The 17,945-nt window shown below is 41.7% G+C and overlaps 1 protein-coding gene across 1 annotated transcript in view; it reads left to right on the forward strand.

Annotated features, from left to right (window-relative positions):
- Nucleotides 1–17,945, forward strand: part of NEDD4L (NEDD4 like E3 ubiquitin protein ligase) — a 338,877-nt gene that overhangs the window by 175,147 nt on the left and 145,785 nt on the right. Inside the window, exon 3 of the mRNA XM_089895250.1 lies at nt 17,302–17,383. Coding sequence (XP_089751376.1) covers nt 17,302–17,383 — 82 coding nt within the window. The remainder of the gene's footprint in view (nt 1–17,301; nt 17,384–17,945) is intronic.

Consider the following 17,945-nt stretch of genomic DNA (forward strand, 5'->3'; position numbering starts at 1 on the left):
ATGTTTTGGCAACTCAGGCAAGACGACGTTTCCAAATGTGTGACCCTGGGAAGAAGTTACCCTATCATATGATGAGTAAGAAGTCAAGCAACAGAGAGATACTTATTCAGGGCTTGTTCTCTGCACAGTTCTATGGAGAATGCAGACTTGCCCAAGAAGTAGACAGTGGCTGTAAGTGACTTGCAGCTAGTTTAAGAGTATAATATTAAGATTTACACACTTGAAAAAGGACAAACAATACAGAAAGGCACGTGAGTCAGCAGCAGAGGAGTGGCCTCAGTAGTCACGACTTAGGAACGCAGAGCACAGAGAGGCTGGTTATTATAGGGTGGCTTGTTCTGGGAAGATGAGGAGGAGGTGCTGGCTGCCTGGAGCCTGGAAGGATCGAGGATTTCCACAGGAGGAAGAGGAGAGAACAGAAGGGATCTCCGACAAATGAGTGTGCACCAGGGGTGAGTGGGCTGAAAACTTTGAAAGTGGTAGATAGGCATATTTGGGGAATCAAACACATGTGGCTGTTACTGACAAGGAGGTTTAATTGGATTCTGCACTTATTGCCTAATAGAAATTCTGAAGCATAGGGCAAAAGTAAAACAAGAATCCTGTGTTGTGTTTAAGTGTGCCAGAGGTCTGACCTCCATAGTTATTATGGGAAAGGCGTGTTTTATTCTATGTAAATTGTCTTAATCTGTCCCTTGTGTTCTTACCCCATGATTATTTAACACTTTCTCCTTTAGGGTCGCAGGGACAGGGAGAAACACATACATCCATAAAACAAAGTCATCTAGGGCTTCCCTGGTGGCACAGTGGTTGAGAGTCTGCCTGCCGATGCAGGGGACACGGGTTCGAGCCCAAGCGTCCGGAGCCTGTGCTCCGCAACGGGAGAGGCCACAACAGTGAGAGGCCCGTGTACCGCAAGAAAAATACAACAAAAAACAAAGTCATCTAGTAGCATAAACTGTAACACCCTTACAAGGTGGGGGTGGTGTGGGTAGGAAACACACCTTCTGTAATTCTAGAACCTACCCCAGGCTCTCTTTAGAAGTCCTTTGGTATCTAGTCTCATCCAACTTGGTAACTTAAGGGAGGATTTAAAAATATCTGAACGCAAGGAGAAATCTCCTGGGTGTATCCAACTTTGAAGATGTGGTAAGGGACTCTGCTCTTCACACTGGTGAGGAAGTCAATCAAGATTTTTAATGCTGATGAAGGCTTCATTTCTTCTGTAAATTCCCGTCTTGACAACATATGGGTCCTGGAGATCCGAATGTGAGTACCTACCATGTATTTATCTGCGTAACTGGGAAAAAAATATGTGCTCCATGACATTCATCTTCCTGCCATTGGGGTGGAGCTTTATCATAACCCAGCCCTCTTTCTATTGATCATAGTTTTTTCTTCCTGCCATAATGCTGTGAAGCATAATTGATGGCGCCTCTCTTTTAAAATTCTATTCTAAAAACCCTTATGGTGATACAGTACAGAACTCGCCGTAATGGGAAGGTCAAGTGTCTAGTGGTTTGTGTGTTTAACAGTCTTGAAGATAAAACTTTAAATATTTGGCCAGTTATTTAAGAGTTGAGGGGATGTTTTTGTTTCCCTGAGCAATTCTAGGATTTCACACGCAATTTTTTTGTGCTTTCGAGAGCAGTGTGAACGTGCTGGGCAGGGCGGCATCTGTAGGAAACATATTTTAAGTATTATTCTGCAACCTAATACGGGCCCATAATCCCATGCAGTTGGAAAATCCAAAAAGCCCTGGAAAGAAAACATTGTTGTAGGTTTGTAGGAAACTAACTCATTTGGTGGCAAAATCTGACCTCAGTGGACTTGGGAGTATTTCTGGTTTTATCTAAAACACTTAAGATAAGTATTTGTACATGTTGGCTGTGGGTCCTGCCCCCAGGCCCCTACTGGGAATGTTATGCAGTAATTGGAATAGTTAGGACCATCTAAAATGAGAAAAAAATCAGAGTTCTGGAACACATTTGGCCGCAAGTGTTTCCAATAAAGGGTGGCTTGTTTCCTAAAGCTGCCATATGAAGTACCACAAACAGGGTGGCTTAAAATGTAGAAATGAATTGTCTCACAGTTCTGGGGGCTACAGAGCTGAAATCAAGGTGTTGGTGGGGTCATGCTATCCCCGGGCTCTAGGGGAAACTTCCTCTTCTCTTCTCTCTGGTGTTGGAGCAGTCCGTAGCATCCCTCCGGTCGCGTGGCAGTCTTCTCCCTGTGTCTTCATTCCTGTGCGCATGTCTGCGCAAATTTCCCCTCTTCTGAGAGCACAGTCATGTTGGATTAGAGTCCAACCTAATGAACTCATTTTCACTTGACTACCTCTGTAAAGACCCTTTTTTCTAATAAGGTCACATTCTAAGGCTCTGGAGCTTCGTATCGTTTGGAGGGGACACAGTGGAGCCCGTAACACAGGGAATGGTTTCACAAGGAGCTGCTCCATTCTTGCTGTGTTCAGACCAGTGCTGATTTCGAGACCCTTGCCTCCTGACTTTCCTGGTGCCCTGACAGCTGCTTCACTGAATGGCTGTCACTCGGGAGCTGCCTATTCAGATTTGAGAAGTTGCCACATCTCGTGTTAACCTCCTGTAGGGCAGGAATCCCTTCCCCTCAGAGAATCTTACCCGTGAGAAGAAAGATTCTTGCATTGAAAACTGGACTGGGTGGCTTCCCTGGTGGCTCAGTGGTTGAGAGTCCGGCTGCAGATGCAGGGGACGCGGGTTCGTGCCCCGGTCCGGGAGGATCCCACATGCCGCGGAGCAGCTGGACCCATGAGCCATGGCCGCTGAGCCTGCGTGTCCGGAGCCTGTGCTCTGCAACAGGAGAGGCCACAACAGTGAGAGGCCCGTGTACCGCAGAAAAAAAAAAAAAAAAGAAAACTGGACTGGGTACCTTTGGCACTACCATCACTCCCATCCCTGAGAAGTCTAGAAGGTTCCTACCTGCGTTAAAGGAGGGATTGTGCAGAAAGTCTTTAGGACAGTGCTTGGCACGTAGTAAACACTTAGGTAGAGAGGTCGCTATTGGTGTGCATAGGAGCTGTTGACCTGTCTCCTGGGCTGTCCTTGGATTCCTCTTTTCTCCACCACTTGCCCTGTATACCCAGGAGTATTGGTCCCATAAGGCTGTTCTCGGCATAGTTGTTGTTTACTTATCTGCATGGCAGCTCCTTCTTCGAGACCTTTGTTCCTGAGCGCCAAGCCCTGCAGGTCTCAGCAGTGTCCATCGCTGCTGTTGAGGGCCCCTGAGAACCTCCGAACCTGCGCCCGCCTTCAGTCCTCGCACCCAGAGCACGCAGTGACAGTAGACGTTGAACGCAGGCTGTGCTCTGGACACCCACGGCTCTTCCACAGTTAATTAAAAGCATCTTTTTCTCCCTGTTTAGTTAATAAAGGCTGAATTCCCTGAGTAGTTCTGTGCCTTAGAATTTGCCCTCTTTTCTGGTTCCACACAGCTCGGTGTTGATTCCACTTTGGCATCAAGGTCAAAGTTCCTCTGCTTGAGCAGCGTTGCTTCTTTTCCACCCTAAGAGCACAGGTGAGGTGAGCCGAGGAATGGGCTTCAGTGTTAGAGTGATGACTTTGGAAGTCTGTTCCTGTACTTGGTGATTTCAGTGTGATAATGTGTCTGCGTACCTGTTTTTTTAGGCTACCGACTTTATAAATTGGGGGAGTGGAGGGAGCTAGTTTATTTAAAAAGAAAGAAAGAAAGAAAGAAATATAATTGAGCAGTTACAAAGGTATCTTCACAAGAAGTTCGAATTGGCTAGACTTCTCTAACTATGAGGGAAGTAGATGAGTGGGTATCAGTGCCCACCAGACTCATGTCAGGAAAGAGAGACGGGTGAGGTAATCACGTCTCAGAATTTGTCCCCTTGCCTTATTTCCTTCAGAACTGAGTTCCTGATAGGCTCTTATAATTACAGGGTACTTGCAACTGTCCTCTTATTACAAGACAGTGTTTTTAAAACATAGACAAGAACTGACTTGCCTTTACTCAGCTGCCCCACCGCACCGCATTGAACTAATAAACAAAGTGGTGCTGATTGTAAATTGTAAATACAGGTAGGCCTTGTAAGTTGCCCTTTCTATGCCCCCAGTAAATGTGGGCAGTGTCAAGCGGTCAGAGAAAGCCCACCCAGAGAGGCAGAGTCTTGGGCATCCAGTAGATAGGAGCTGTCTGCACCCCCCTCCCATCCTCTCAGGAGTGATGGCCTGGATAGTGGAGACAAGTACTGAGTTGAATGAGCTCATTCTCCTGGATCCTGGAGAAAGAGGAAAAGACAGAGTCTCAGTGGTTCCCAAAGTGGGGTGCCCAAATGAGCACATTGTTAGAAATGCAGATTATCAGGTTCTACCTCGGATCTGAATCAAAAACTCTGGGGGTGGGCCCAGCAATCTGTGTTTTAACCAGCCCTCCAGGTGATTCTGATGCCTGCCACAGCGAGAGAACCTCTGCACGGGAATTCCTTATGTCTGCAGGCCTTCTGCAGGCAGTCCAGCCACCGTGGTGATGCCGTGTGCTGGAATCCACACGTCTGCACTGCAGCAGAATCCTTGTCTTAGTGCACGTACAACGGGGAGGGTGTATAGAGGTATTATGAATTGTTCTAGTTAATCATTACTGTGAGCAAACACCATCAGAGTGTAGGTCCTGCCAAGTGAACGTAAGAATGAAGCCCTCAACAGGTACTTGGAAAAAGGTGAGCAGTAGCCTGTTTTAAGAAGGGGGAGGGGCACTGATGGGGAATATTCGAATGTTTCCATGATACAGATTTGTGGTTACCAAGGAGGGGGGAAGGATTGGGAGTTGGGGATTAACAGTCGCAAACTATTATATGTATGTGTAACTGAATCACTTTGCTGTACACCAGAAACTAACAGAACATGGTAAATCAACTGTACTTCAATGGAAAAAAAAGTTCCAATGATAAATCTATTCAACCTCATAATTTGTCGTAGGATTCGTAGTCTCTGTGACACAAGACTTCTGATGTGGTGACTTTGCCTGTGCCCCATGTAGATTGCCTTCTCTGGCCTGGATAGTTAATGGATTGAGCACATGTCCTTTCTCTTTCTTCTAGAGGATAGAGTACATATTGCGTAAACAGTAGAACTGGACTCTGTGGTTTTCAAAGAACGTCTTTAGGGAAGATTTAGCATTTAGGTCCAACAGTCATTTCAGATCTATAGGACTCCTAAGATTCAAACCCGTTGTAGCCAGCCCAGGATTCTTTTGCCAGGGTGGGACCTGGAGGAAAATATTGGCAGAGGGTGTGGCTCTCCTTTCTGATGGTGATATGGGAGAGCCATGTACAGTGAACTCTTCCTTGATAGCCATTTCTGCATCTGTTATTAACACATTTGCCTCATCTGTAGAGCTCCTGCCTGACCTACCTCTTGGAATTCCTGTCCGTTTTACTTCTGTAGCGTTGTAGAAGTTTATTACCCTTTGTGCTAAACAATTTGCGTAAATATTTTCCAGCTGATAACCCTTCTCTAGGCAGGAATTACAATAAGTCTGTGGAGCATTTGGTAAATGAATATACAAGTATATTAGGCATAACTTGGTCTTTGTTTGAAAACTTACAGCTTTGAGGTTATATTAATTATTCCAGTTAAATAATTAAGATCAGTAAAAGCTGATAATGAATTAAGAATTTAGTTGTGTGGTAAATTTGAAAGTGTGCATATATTATACTGATTCTATATTGTCCTGTGGATATATTTCCCATTGGACAGTCTTCTGGGACCTTTTCTTAATGAATTAAATGCACACAGGTAAATTTATTGACAAAGACCAAATGCTCTTTTAACTAACAATAGTAGGACTTGTGTGTTTGTGTGTATGTATGTGCGTGTATTTAAAAACACTTGTTTTACAGATAAAATCTCTGTTCGTGAAACCATGTCTGTGGGGCTGTGGTGGGAGGTAATGCAGAAATGATTCATTATACAGATTTTTGTTCAGCCAGAGCTTTTAAGGACTATTTAAAGTTTATATAAAGTGAACTTGAGCTCTACATAGTCTTGGTGTGAGTACCTGTATATATACTCCTGCGGTTTTAGTTATCCTGAGTCCTTAAAGTAGGGATCCTATGGGTTTGGATCCTACTACTTTATGCTGGACTAGTCCTTGGAAGGTAACAAACATGACTACTCGAGTAAAGGTTGAAGAAGGTGAGTAAAAGTACCTCTGACGGACTTCCCTGGTGGTCCAGTGGTAAAGAATCCGCCTTATGATTCAGGGGACGCGGGTTTGATCCCTGGTCAGGGAACTAAGATCCCACATGTCGCGGGGCAACTAAGCCTGTGCGCCACAACTACTGCGCTCACACACCTCAACTGGAGAGCCTGTGTGCAGCAAACTATAGAGCCCATGCGCGCTGGAGCCTGCGCGCCACGACTGGAGAGAAGCCCGCGCAGCGCAACAAAGAGCCCGCGCGCCGCAACTAAAGATCCCGCATGCCTCAACGAAGATCCCGTGTGCCACACCTAAGACCTGATGCAGCCAAAATAAAAATAAAGAACTAATAAATAAATCTTTAAAAAAATAAAATAAATAAAAGTACCTCTGAACTATCCTACAGCAATTTGAAATGAATGATGTATGTAATTATAGTATTTGCTATAATGGTCTCATTTGGCTGAAGATTTCCATAATGTCTATAATGTTTATTGCATATTAAGAGACAGGACTACTATACTACATGAGGAATCATGCAAAGTAGTTTTAACTTTCTTGTACCATTTCTAATCAGAGAAATCCACATTTAAAGCATCTCATCATGGATTACTTTTGGGTATTCCACCTACATTAGGCAGTAAAACCCTCTAAGCTTTGTAAACACTCTCAGGTTGTTGAGTAACACCTGTCTGTGTGCATGTGGTTTGAGTATGTGCACGTGCTGTGATGTGTTTCTGAACTATATTTTCAGAAGATACACTTTCGTGCAGCCTTGTCTAATCAATTTGGAAAATTGGTAATTTCTCTTACAAGTGCATGATTTGAATTGCTGAGTGGTGACATGGTAATTAAACATCACTTCACTGGCAGGGGTCCCACAAATAGACACTATTCCAGTGGTGATGAAGCATATTTCACCAACAGGATACTTAACAGGGATACTAAGAAAGGGCATTCCTTTTTACTCCACTGAGTGGGTTTATATACCTTTCTTTAAAGGCTCTTTGAGATGTCTTGACCTTGTTACTTGAAAAGGAAGGTGGTGGTTCAATTAGAAATTGACGGTAAATTTGTAACGTTTATCCCACTGTACTTTATCAGCACAAGTCTGGTATGTTTAACTTGAATTTTCTGGTTGTTGCCATTTGTTTGGGACCATTTCCAGTGAGACTTCCCTGGTGGGGAGGGGCAGAGAGGCTGGCCATAGGGACTACCTATGTCACCTTGCGGTCTCAGTGTTCCAGCCTAAATAGTGACCATCTCTATCATTTGGAATATAGAGAGAAATGAAAGGAGGAAAAAAATCACTCATGGTCTCATAAATGCGGTAATAAACACTAGTTTATAGCTTGGTATATTTATAATGCAGTAGGTGTATATGCCTTTACAGTTTAATTCTAATTGCTAATATAGTTTAATTAAAAATTTTAAACTTTCTTTGTAAACAAAGTGTAGGCAACTACATCAGGTTCCTCATCAATACCATCTTAATGGCTCCATAGCATTTCATATGCACGTATGTACTAGGATATTATCTTTTCTTTATCCATGAAATGGGGATTACTAACACCCTGCTTACCAGGGTTATTCTGAAGATCAGAGATGGTGTATACATAAGGCACCACGCACAATGCTGTGAACTCAGAAAGTGCTTAATAAATGATACGGAAGTTATTTCTGTTCATAAGATGGTCCCTGCATTTCAGATCATCTAATAAACATAAAAATTTATGACTTTTTTGAGTTCTTAATATATGTATATAGCCAACTTTCATAAAGGCGACATCTGCATATTATATGCATTCACTCTTGTCTGACTTCGGTTTCTCTGGAGCAGGGGTAGACAGCCTCTTTGAGGGCAGCATCTGTTTACCTCTATCCCCCTGCCCCCCACTTTTTTGACCTCCCCCCTTGGTGTCCACCACAGTCCTTTGCACATGGTGGACACTCTATTGGAGGAATTAATTACCGAACAGTTTCTGATAAGGGAGCAGTTTTTGGTTTCCCTGTTTCCTTATGGCTTTGTGAGTTGCTATCTCTCTTTTTTTTTTTAATTTTTTTTTTTTTTTTTCAGGCCGCGCTGGGCGGCATGTGGGATCTTAGTTCCCTGACCAGGGATTGAACCTGTGCCCCCTGCATTGGGAGCGTGGAGTCTTAACCACTGGACCGCTGGGCAAGTCCCTCTATTAAACTATTACTAGCATGAAAGAAAAGTGGTTTCTTAATCTCTGCTGATTGCATGTATACGGGAAAAACACATGATAGAAAATGCTGGAGACAAAGGCATGTCACAGCTATCACTTCCTTTGACATCTGTGTGAACGTTTTAGTAATTTGTAGGTGGACCTTTGCCTATTAGTGACTGAATGATATTTGTCCTAGCAGAAGATAAGAAAACATTGGTTTTAATTCGAATTGTTTTAAAAACAAACTCTTCTGGCTTAAATATTTTCATGGGCTACTGCATATCTACATCGATATAAACAGAACTGTGTATTTATGTGTCAGAGATAAACAGATGCACATGCAGTGTTCCCACCCCCCGACTCCAAAGGGTCTCTAGGACCCAGGGTTGGGACCCCCGAGTGACTGGTTGCGGATGGCAGAGGACAAGGAGAGAGTTGGTCCTGACTAGCCATTTCAAGACTTGGGTGACTGCAAAGGTGCTGGGATAGGGGCAAACCACAAGCTGCTCCAAACAGCCAAGTCATTCCTGAAATATCCAAAAGTATATTTTCAGCAGCTTCACAGAATGTGCCGAAGCTGTAAAGTTGTTGGGGTTTTTGAGTGGATGTATAGTTGATACACAATGTTGTGTCAGTTTCTGGTGTACAGCAGGGTGATTCAGTTATATATACATTCTTTCCCATATTCTTTTCCATTATGATTTATCACAGGACATTGAACATAGTTCCCTGTGCCGTACAGTAGGGCCTTGTTGTTTGTCCATTCTATATATAATAGTTGGCATCTGCTAATTGCAGACTCCTAATTTGTCCCTCCCCCACCCCCTTTCCTTTTTGGTAGCCGTAAGTTTGCTTTCTGCGCCCGTTTCTGTTTTGTAAATAAGTTCGTTTGTGTCATATTTTAGATTCCACATATAAGTGATATCATGTGGTATTTGTCTTTCTCTGACTTACTTAGTATGATAACCTCTGGGTGCATCCATGTTGCTGCAGATGGCATTATTTCACTCTTTATGGTGAGTAATATTCCATTGTATATACGTACTACATCTTCTTTGTCCAGTCATCTGTTGATGGACATTTAGGTTGTTTCCATGTCTTGGCTATTGTAAATAGTGCCGCTATGAACATTGGGGTGCATGTGTCTTTTCGAGTTATAGTTTTCTCCGGATATATGCCCAGGAGTGGGGTTGCAGGATCATATACAAACTCTGTTTTTAGTTTTTTAAGGAACCTCCATACTGTTTTCCATGGTGGCTGTACCAATTTACATTCCCACCAACAGTGTAGGAGGGTTCCCTTTTCTCTACACCCTCTTCAGCATTTGTTATTTGTAGACTTCTTAATGATGGCCATTCTGACTGGTGTGAGGTGATACCTCATTGTAGTTTTGATTTGCATTTCTCTCATGATTAGCAGTGTTGAGCAGCTTTTCATGTGCCTATTGGTCATCTGTATGTCTTCCTTGGAGAAGTGTCTATTTAGGCCTTCTCATTCTTTGATTGGGTTGTTTGTTTTTTTATTATTGAATTGTACGACCTGTTTGTATATTTTGGAAATTAAGCCCTTGTCGGTCTCATCATTGGCAAATATTTTCTCCCAGTCCGTAGATTGTCGTTTTGTTTACGGTTTCCTTTGCTGTGCAAAAGCTTGTAAGTTTGATTAGGTCCCATTTGTTTATTTATTTATTTTTATTTCTGTTGCCTTGGGAGACCGACCTGAGAAAGCATTGCTACAATTTATGTCAGAGAATGTTTTGCCTATGTTCTCTTCTAGGAGTTTTATGGTGTCATGTCTTATATTTAAGTCTTCGAGCCATTTTGAGTTTATTTTTGTGTATGGTGTGAGGGTGTGTTCTAACTTCATTGATTTACATGCGGCTGTCCAGCTTTCCCAATACTACTTGCTGAAGAGACTGTCTTTTCCCCATTGTATATTCTTTCCTCCTTCGACAAAGATTAATTTACCGTAGGTGTGTGGGTTTATTTCTGGGCTCTCTACTCTGTTCCACTGATCCACATGTCTGTTTTTGTGCCAGTACCATGCTGTTTTGATTACTGGAGCTTTGAAATCTGGGAGGGTTATGCCTCCACCTAAGCTATAAAGTTTTAATGCCTCTTTACCTACCTTGGACAAAGGTAAAAATGCATCTGTCTGTAGTAGACCCATTGCTTTCTTGCATTTGTTGAAAGGTCATACATATTTAAGAGCAACTCATTGTCAGTGTTGGTGACAAGTGATGTATTTCAAAGTGTAATTCATGCCTTTCGGTAAATGTCAAGGGCTAGAATATATGTGCATATTTCTTTCAAATATCTTCCGTAGTCACCCATTTGAGGCAATTTTCTGGGTAGAAAAAACATCTGAAGCTCTTTTGTGTTTGTTATTAAGGTTTTAGGCTAGCCATGAAATTACAGGGTTCCATGGCTCACTGAAGAGTATGTTATAGTTGTAGCGTATGTGTAACTATAGTTATTTTCATAATTTTTGTACTTATAAAAGTAGTACTTGCTCACAGTAGAAAAGTTAGAAAAAAATAAAAACCACAAAGAAGAAAATAAACCTAATTCATAAAGTTGTAATCTAGAGAGAACAACTATTAACTTTAGCTACGTGTCAGTTGCTTTCGTGCGTGTATATATATATATATATATATATATGTTACATATATATATGTTTTATATAGATATATGTTATATATATATATGTTGTATATATATATGCTTAGTGTGGAAAATGTAACCATGAAAGCATAACAGATTTTAAGTGCTACCCACGTAAATAAACTGTAAGCATTATTGACTAACAACAACAAAAAAATGTGACTATATAGAATTAGTCACATTTTTAGATCATGCTTATTCCTTAATGCTATACTATGAATATTTTCTCCCAATTAATAATATTCTTTGAAAAGATGCTTTAATGGTTTATAATATTCTAGTGCCTGATTATACCATAATTTAATCACTTCTCTCTTGGACTGGAAAGTTGCTTCCAGTATTTTCTTATATATGATGCTGTAATGAGTATCTTTTGCAGATAAATATTTGCCTGCATCTCTGATTATTTCTTTGGGATTAATCCTTACAAATAGATTTGTTGAATCAAAGGCATCAATTCTTTGAATGTTTTGATACCTCCTGCCATACTGCTTTCCAGAAACACTTGTGATAATTTCTTTGCAGTAGTAGGGTATTAAAATGTCTGCCTCTCTTTAGAAAGTGTTAGCTATTTTTGCATCTGGGACCACCTGTTAGATGAGAACTTCAGTTTTGATGTTATCACATATATTCATGTGTTTTATTCTCTCACACTTTCCAGGTAATTTTTTTTCTTATTGCTTTGTAAGTGTTCTGCATTATTTCTTTATTACAGATACCAGTAATTTATGTAACACTAACTATGATAGTAAAAGTGGAAAGGTATGAGGAAACCTTCAACAAAACAGGTTTTCCAATGAAATTTTCTCTGGGTTGGCTAAGGTTTAGTGTGTCATACATGGGGTAGTGAAAATAAATTTCCCCTGTAGTGTTGTGTGATATGCTACATTAGACCTCTGCTTTTTGCTCACAGGGAACAAAGACACAATCCTTTCACAGACTGTCCCAGCAGCACGTTAAGCAGCTTCATTTTATGGGAAAGAATGATTGCTTCCTTCAGGTGATGGCGGAGCACTCCCTCAGGAGGCACGGTTGAAAAAGGAAGACCGTTCTCACTGTTCTCAAAACATCCAAGTCTCTTGGAAAGACAGGTTTACAGCTGGTAGACGAGGCAGTGCCATTCCAGCCTGGCCGCAGTCTGAACGTAATCCCCCTTGAACACTTTGCCTGTGGAGGCAACTCTGCCCTCCGCCTGCCTCTCCGCCTCCCCCTTCACTGCCCTGCCTCCTTGAAAATAGTACATCAATCTCATCAAAGACTAGTCTGATGAAAATGAGTGATCAGTGCGAAAGGACTAGCCTCTCCACGTGGTTGTTTGTCATGGAACACCTGGGTGACTCCGATGGAGGGGGTCACCCCATTAATGACACATCAGGACTAACTGCCCTTGTTCAGTGTGTCCCGGGAGGTTGAGCAACAGGGAAGCCCAGAAAATCTTATTTCCACCTCTCCCTGAGAAATGACCTTGTCTGTACTGTTTTCGCTTAATGGTGACGAAGGTAGAATGAGACCCATCTCTGAATTCTTGAAGCCTGGTTAAGATCAGCGCAGTCCCGTAGTTCTGCAGTCTTTCTCTTAGAAGTGTTGTGTGCCAGGGTACTCTGCACAGTGTGTCACAATCATCGCTTTGCTTCCGTGCCCCATTCGAATGGGGCCGGGACAGTGTCGTTTTATTTCCGATGCCTGTGTCCTTGCCTGGAATATAGGTACTCAGTTAATACTAGGATGTTATTTGAATCCTAACATCAGTTTGTCTCCTTATAAAGGCTGAAAAGAAAGAATGTAGTACCCAAATAGCTTCACTATGCAGAGAAAACAAAAGGTTTGGAAAACAGCATTTCTCTTCTAATCCACAAAGCGTTGAGCCTCCTGGAGAGTAATGTCAATGAGTTGCACTGAAGACCAGCCACTAGGACAGTAACTGGTTGCCAAGAGTGAATCCTGTTGAGTTTTGTTGTAAATAATACTACCAGTTTGATCATCTCCACCCAGATCCCCATGGGGCTTCCACGCAGCATGAATAATGAGGGAGCATGGGACACTTAGTGTGCTGTGGTTGGCCGGCACCCAATTTATGCTATAAGGTAATCAGTGTCAGATTAGATCAGCAATCACAGCAGAAGTTAGGGGGCTTGGAAGGAGCAACAGAGAACCTCAAAAGTCTCGAAAGAGAGGAAAGAACAGACTCAGTTACAACAGCTGTCATTCTCATACTGTGTGTTTGGTGCTGAAGTGGCTACTAATATTAATACATAATACTCTCTGGTCCTTACAGTGATGCTCTGAGTTAGGAATTATCATTTCCGTTTCATTCATGAACCACCTGAAGTTAAGAGTGGTTAAGTTAAGAATGGTTAAGTGACTGTCTGAAGGTCACTTAGAGAGCTGGTGAAGTTGAGATTTGAGACTCCAGTGGAGATGGTCAAGGGCACCAAATGAAGAAGTACCAGCCGAGGAGATAGATGGTCTTCTTGCCTACTTCCCTCCATGGCCCTCCTGGTTTTTTTAAAATTATAAAAGTATTATGTATTACTGGTTAATAACAGCAGCAAAAATCTTCAGTGTACAGGGAGTAACATGAAAACCGGAACCTCTGCCCCTATAGCTGTACCCTGTGTCTACTCCCCATAATAGAAGCCCCTGATGAGCTTTTTATGTGTCTTTCCTAAACCTTCTGGTGGTCTAGCTGGGGCCAGGTAAGTCTTGAACATAACCTACCATTGACCTCAGGATTTGGCCGGCCTTTCGTAGTAAAGGTGTAGAGAGTGTGAGATCTGAGAAGTAGAGCTTCAGAGGGCAGAAGCTTCTTCCAGAGCTGCTGCCTCTATCAGACAGCTCAAGTCAGTGTGAAAAAGTCTCTGGGAACTGAATTCTTCCTCCCACCACTTCTGCGGAGCATCACACTCAGATGAAGGCCGTCAGGGGTTAGAACAACAAGCAAGCTTTTGAAAAGAAGCTGGTGATGAGGCTTGCTGTCCCTCAGCCTTGCCCCTCCCCCTGACACACATGCACACCTTCCTGCCTTTTGTTTCGGTTATTGCTCAGGTGATATGTTCTTGATACCTCATAGGTAAGTTGGTTAGAGCTGGTAACGTGTATAAGAAAATACCAGCGCAGTGATGATCAAGGCGGGGGGGTGTTCTCATACAACTGTGGGCTTCACCCTTCATTCCCTGGTGGAGAGGATAGGGTGTTATTCCCTCTTCCTGCCATATCTTTAGGAAGCCAGTCCGTATTTACTTAGGATGGGCTGGGCTATTGTTATTACGAATGAAGAGAAGTGAGTTTGAATTATTCTGAGATTCAGAATATCCTAACCAAAAGGAATCATCCAGTCCACTGGCTTTAAACTTCATTTTTTTAAGCTACAGAGCCCTGTCCAAAAATATTCTAACATGAACAACCCATGTATAAAACAGATTAAGGTGGAAATGGTAGCCTGTAGTTATCCTGAGATAGTTACGCAGAACTAAGGCTCTCGAGTCTGCAGTTTGAAAACCACTAATTTAGTCCAACCACTTGTTTGTTTGTTTGTTTGTTTTTGTGGTACGCGGGCCTCTCACTGTTGCGGCCCCTCCCGGCACAGGCTCCGGACGCGCAGGCTCAGCGGCCATGGCTCCTGGGCCCAGCATGTGGGACCTTCCCGAACCGGGGCACGAACCCGTGTCCCCTGCATCGGCAGGCGGACTCTCAACCACTGCGCCACCAGGGAAGCCCCTGATCCTTTTTTGTTTAATCCTTTTTGTTGCCCACTCCTGGGAGTGTAGTCGGTGCTCTGTAAACATTTGTTGATTGGAGTGGTACTGCTGTACTGTTGGAAAGGGAGACGGATCTGGACAGCTGGCTCCCCTCCCCACTCCAGCCCCACCACTCTTGAACTTACAGCCTACCATCCTTTCACCAGCCCATCCCAAGCCCTGTGCTCCCTTCCCTTGAACTTGCTCCTACTGTCCTTTCACCAGCTCCCACCCTTGGCCTTTGGTTCTCTGTTCACCTTGAATTCTCTTCCAGGAAGCTTCCTGGTCAATCTTTCACATCGTCACCGTAGTACCTACTTCTGCCTGGATGAGCACTCAAGACAGGCCCAGACATGCCTTCCTTGTCACAGCTGGGGGACAATGTCCTCAGAGACCCCACCCTCAAACCCCAACTGTATGTGTCACTCATTGTGAACTATTCAGGGGATATAAACTGAGGTCAGTAAATGATTAGAGGAAGAATGTGGATGTTCATTAAAGTGAGTGCCTAGCTCTTTATTGCAGTTATATAACAGGCAGCAATCGTGACAGCCAGGGGGCATGAAAAGAAGAGATGGCAGTCAGCAGAGTTTTTTGTCTTCTCTGTGATGTGTGTGTGTGTGTGTGTGTGTGTACGAGCGTGCAATCACCTCCGTTGCATACTGGGAGCCTATTGAGATAACAGATATCAGGCCGTGAGCTCTTTTTAGCAATAGCTTGGTGGCTGGAAATAGAAAATGGGTTTCTATAACTAGAAAATACTCTTTTCAAATACCATGTAGAACAGTGGTTCTCAGAGTGTGATTCCTGACTCAAGAGCACCAGCATCACTGGGCGTTTATTTGAGATGCAAATTCTATGGTCCCACCCCAGACCTACTAGATCCTTTGGGGGTATTTGGGGCCCAGCAATCTGGGTTTTAACTACTCCCGCCCCCAGGCAGTTGTGGTATGCTCAAATCTGAGAACCGCTGACCTAGAATTATACTCCTGGTCCATCACCCAGACCATGGCTCTGATGAGGAAGGGGTTCTTAGGGTCTTCAGACCTAGATTAGGTTCTGGTTCTTGGTTCATCTTTATTCTGAGGCCGAGGGTGATCTCCAGATGAGGAGAAGTAGGTGCATCTGGTTAGATGTTCTTTAGTGAAACAGAATCTGTGGTTTATGGTTAAGTGACAGAGGGTTGACTAATACCTTCTTCTAAACCAGAATGTTAAAAATAAAAATATTTACTCAGAATATAACTGAGAAAATTCTATTGTTTTTTTGTGTGTTTGTTGAAGGAGATGGGGGGTGTAACTTCTACTGAGATGCATCTTACGGGTAATAAATACTACATATAGACACCAACAGTATTTTTCACTGACTTTTGATTTCTGTTTTTTGGATATCAAGTATAGTCCTGTTAGTACTATACTTTTCATTTTATCACACCATTCTCTTTCCTTAAGGGATTTCACGGCATATTTATTGAGCTATCTAATAAACACCAATATAGTCTTAAGCATTTTATGGTACTCTGTATAATCTTTAGAAATACCCTGGAAGTTGCAAAATAAGGATTAATAGTCGTGGTATGTATAACTACTAAAGGATAACTCTCAAATTGGATAGAAATAAATCATCCACTATCGATAATTAGATGAGTGAAAATTTGGGGATTGAATACACGAAGGCCCTTCCTATGATTTTAAGGATCTCAAGTGTAAAACAGAAGAAGCTGGATCCCAAATTCTTATAGTTTAACTAGATTTGAGCTCTCCCAGTGTTAGCAACTCCGGAACGTGTGAGGAGTGGACTTACCAAGCTCTTCGTAGATAATTCACATTAAGTAATCCTTTCAATATACTTCTGGCTAAAAGTTTTCAGTTTCCCAAGGAAATGATAGGAACTCTGGAACTTGTAGTCAGGAAACCCGAAATTTAATCAAGACTTTACTAAAATCTGTAACTTTGGGCAACTCTGTTGACTTACTGGGCTTTAATTTTTTGTCTGTATGTTTTTGTTTTAATGTATAAGATGATATATGTTGACTTAGATGAACAATGCCTGTTTTACCTCTAGTGAAAGAAAAATAATTTTTACCAACGTAATGGAAATCAGAATATAAATAAGATGCAAACTAAATTTTCTAGCTAGATTTTACTAGTCTGAACAAATTTTATATGCCTTTTAATAATTTTTCTTGTAATCTTTTCAGAATCTGATTGTGCTTAGAAAAAATACTATGGGAGGTTAATTCTTTTGCATTAAGAGTAGAGAAGATGATCTTTTAAATTAGAATACGAGTTTGATGTTGGTTTTGCTTTTAAATAAACATCCATGGTTCTAGGTGATAGAAACTTTCCTCAGTATATTTACCTAGTTATAAGCATGTTAAAAATGTTACTGCTTAGTTTGTGAAATTTATACAAGCTGGTTATTAAGTGATATTTTTGCATTTTCAGTTAGGTTATGGCTACTTTCCTTTTTGTATTTTTAAAATGAAAAGTATAATCCTATTTTTTCTTACAGTGATCCATATGTGAAGCTTTCATTGTACGTAGCAGATGAGAATAGAGAACTTGCTTTGGTACAGACAAAAACAATTAAAAAGGTAAGGTCCATCCTTAATTAAACATCTTTTAAGTCATAATTAAATCTCATTAAGTTATGTCTTTGAGCTCTGTAGAAGTTTATATTTTAAGATGGCCGTATTTGCATTTTAAGCATCTCTCAGTATGAAATCTATAAATTCAATTCAGACTTTTCAGTGTTAACCCAAGATACCGGTTTTGGCTTTTAGTTAAATGACTATAAAAACAGTATTAAAATATGCATGATTACAAGTAGAATTTTTTTTTCCCTGCAAAGAATAAGGCAAAACAAGGGCTTGTTCTTGTTGGCTTGTTAGTTTATGAAAAGAAAGTTAAAGCAATTTAAAATACATTTAATGAAATGGAGTGGCTTGTGGATTTGGTAGGCACAAAGGGAATGGTTTAACTTAAAACAGGTATTACCAAAGGAAGCAAAATACTTGCTTAGCTACACAAAAACAAATAAAAAATATTAACAATAAAACTACACATTTTGTGTGTATGTTTCACTTTTCTAAATTTTACACCTATGATTTCATTAAAGATTTGTTTCCATAATTATGCCTTAATTCATCTGTCTCC

This window comes from Delphinapterus leucas, chromosome 14 (assembly GCF_059928025.1).
Source record: "Delphinapterus leucas isolate spDelLeu-1000000601 "Yukka" chromosome 14, BTC_Dleu_Yukka2, whole genome shotgun sequence".
Lineage (NCBI taxonomy): Eukaryota > Metazoa > Chordata > Mammalia > Artiodactyla > Monodontidae > Delphinapterus > Delphinapterus leucas.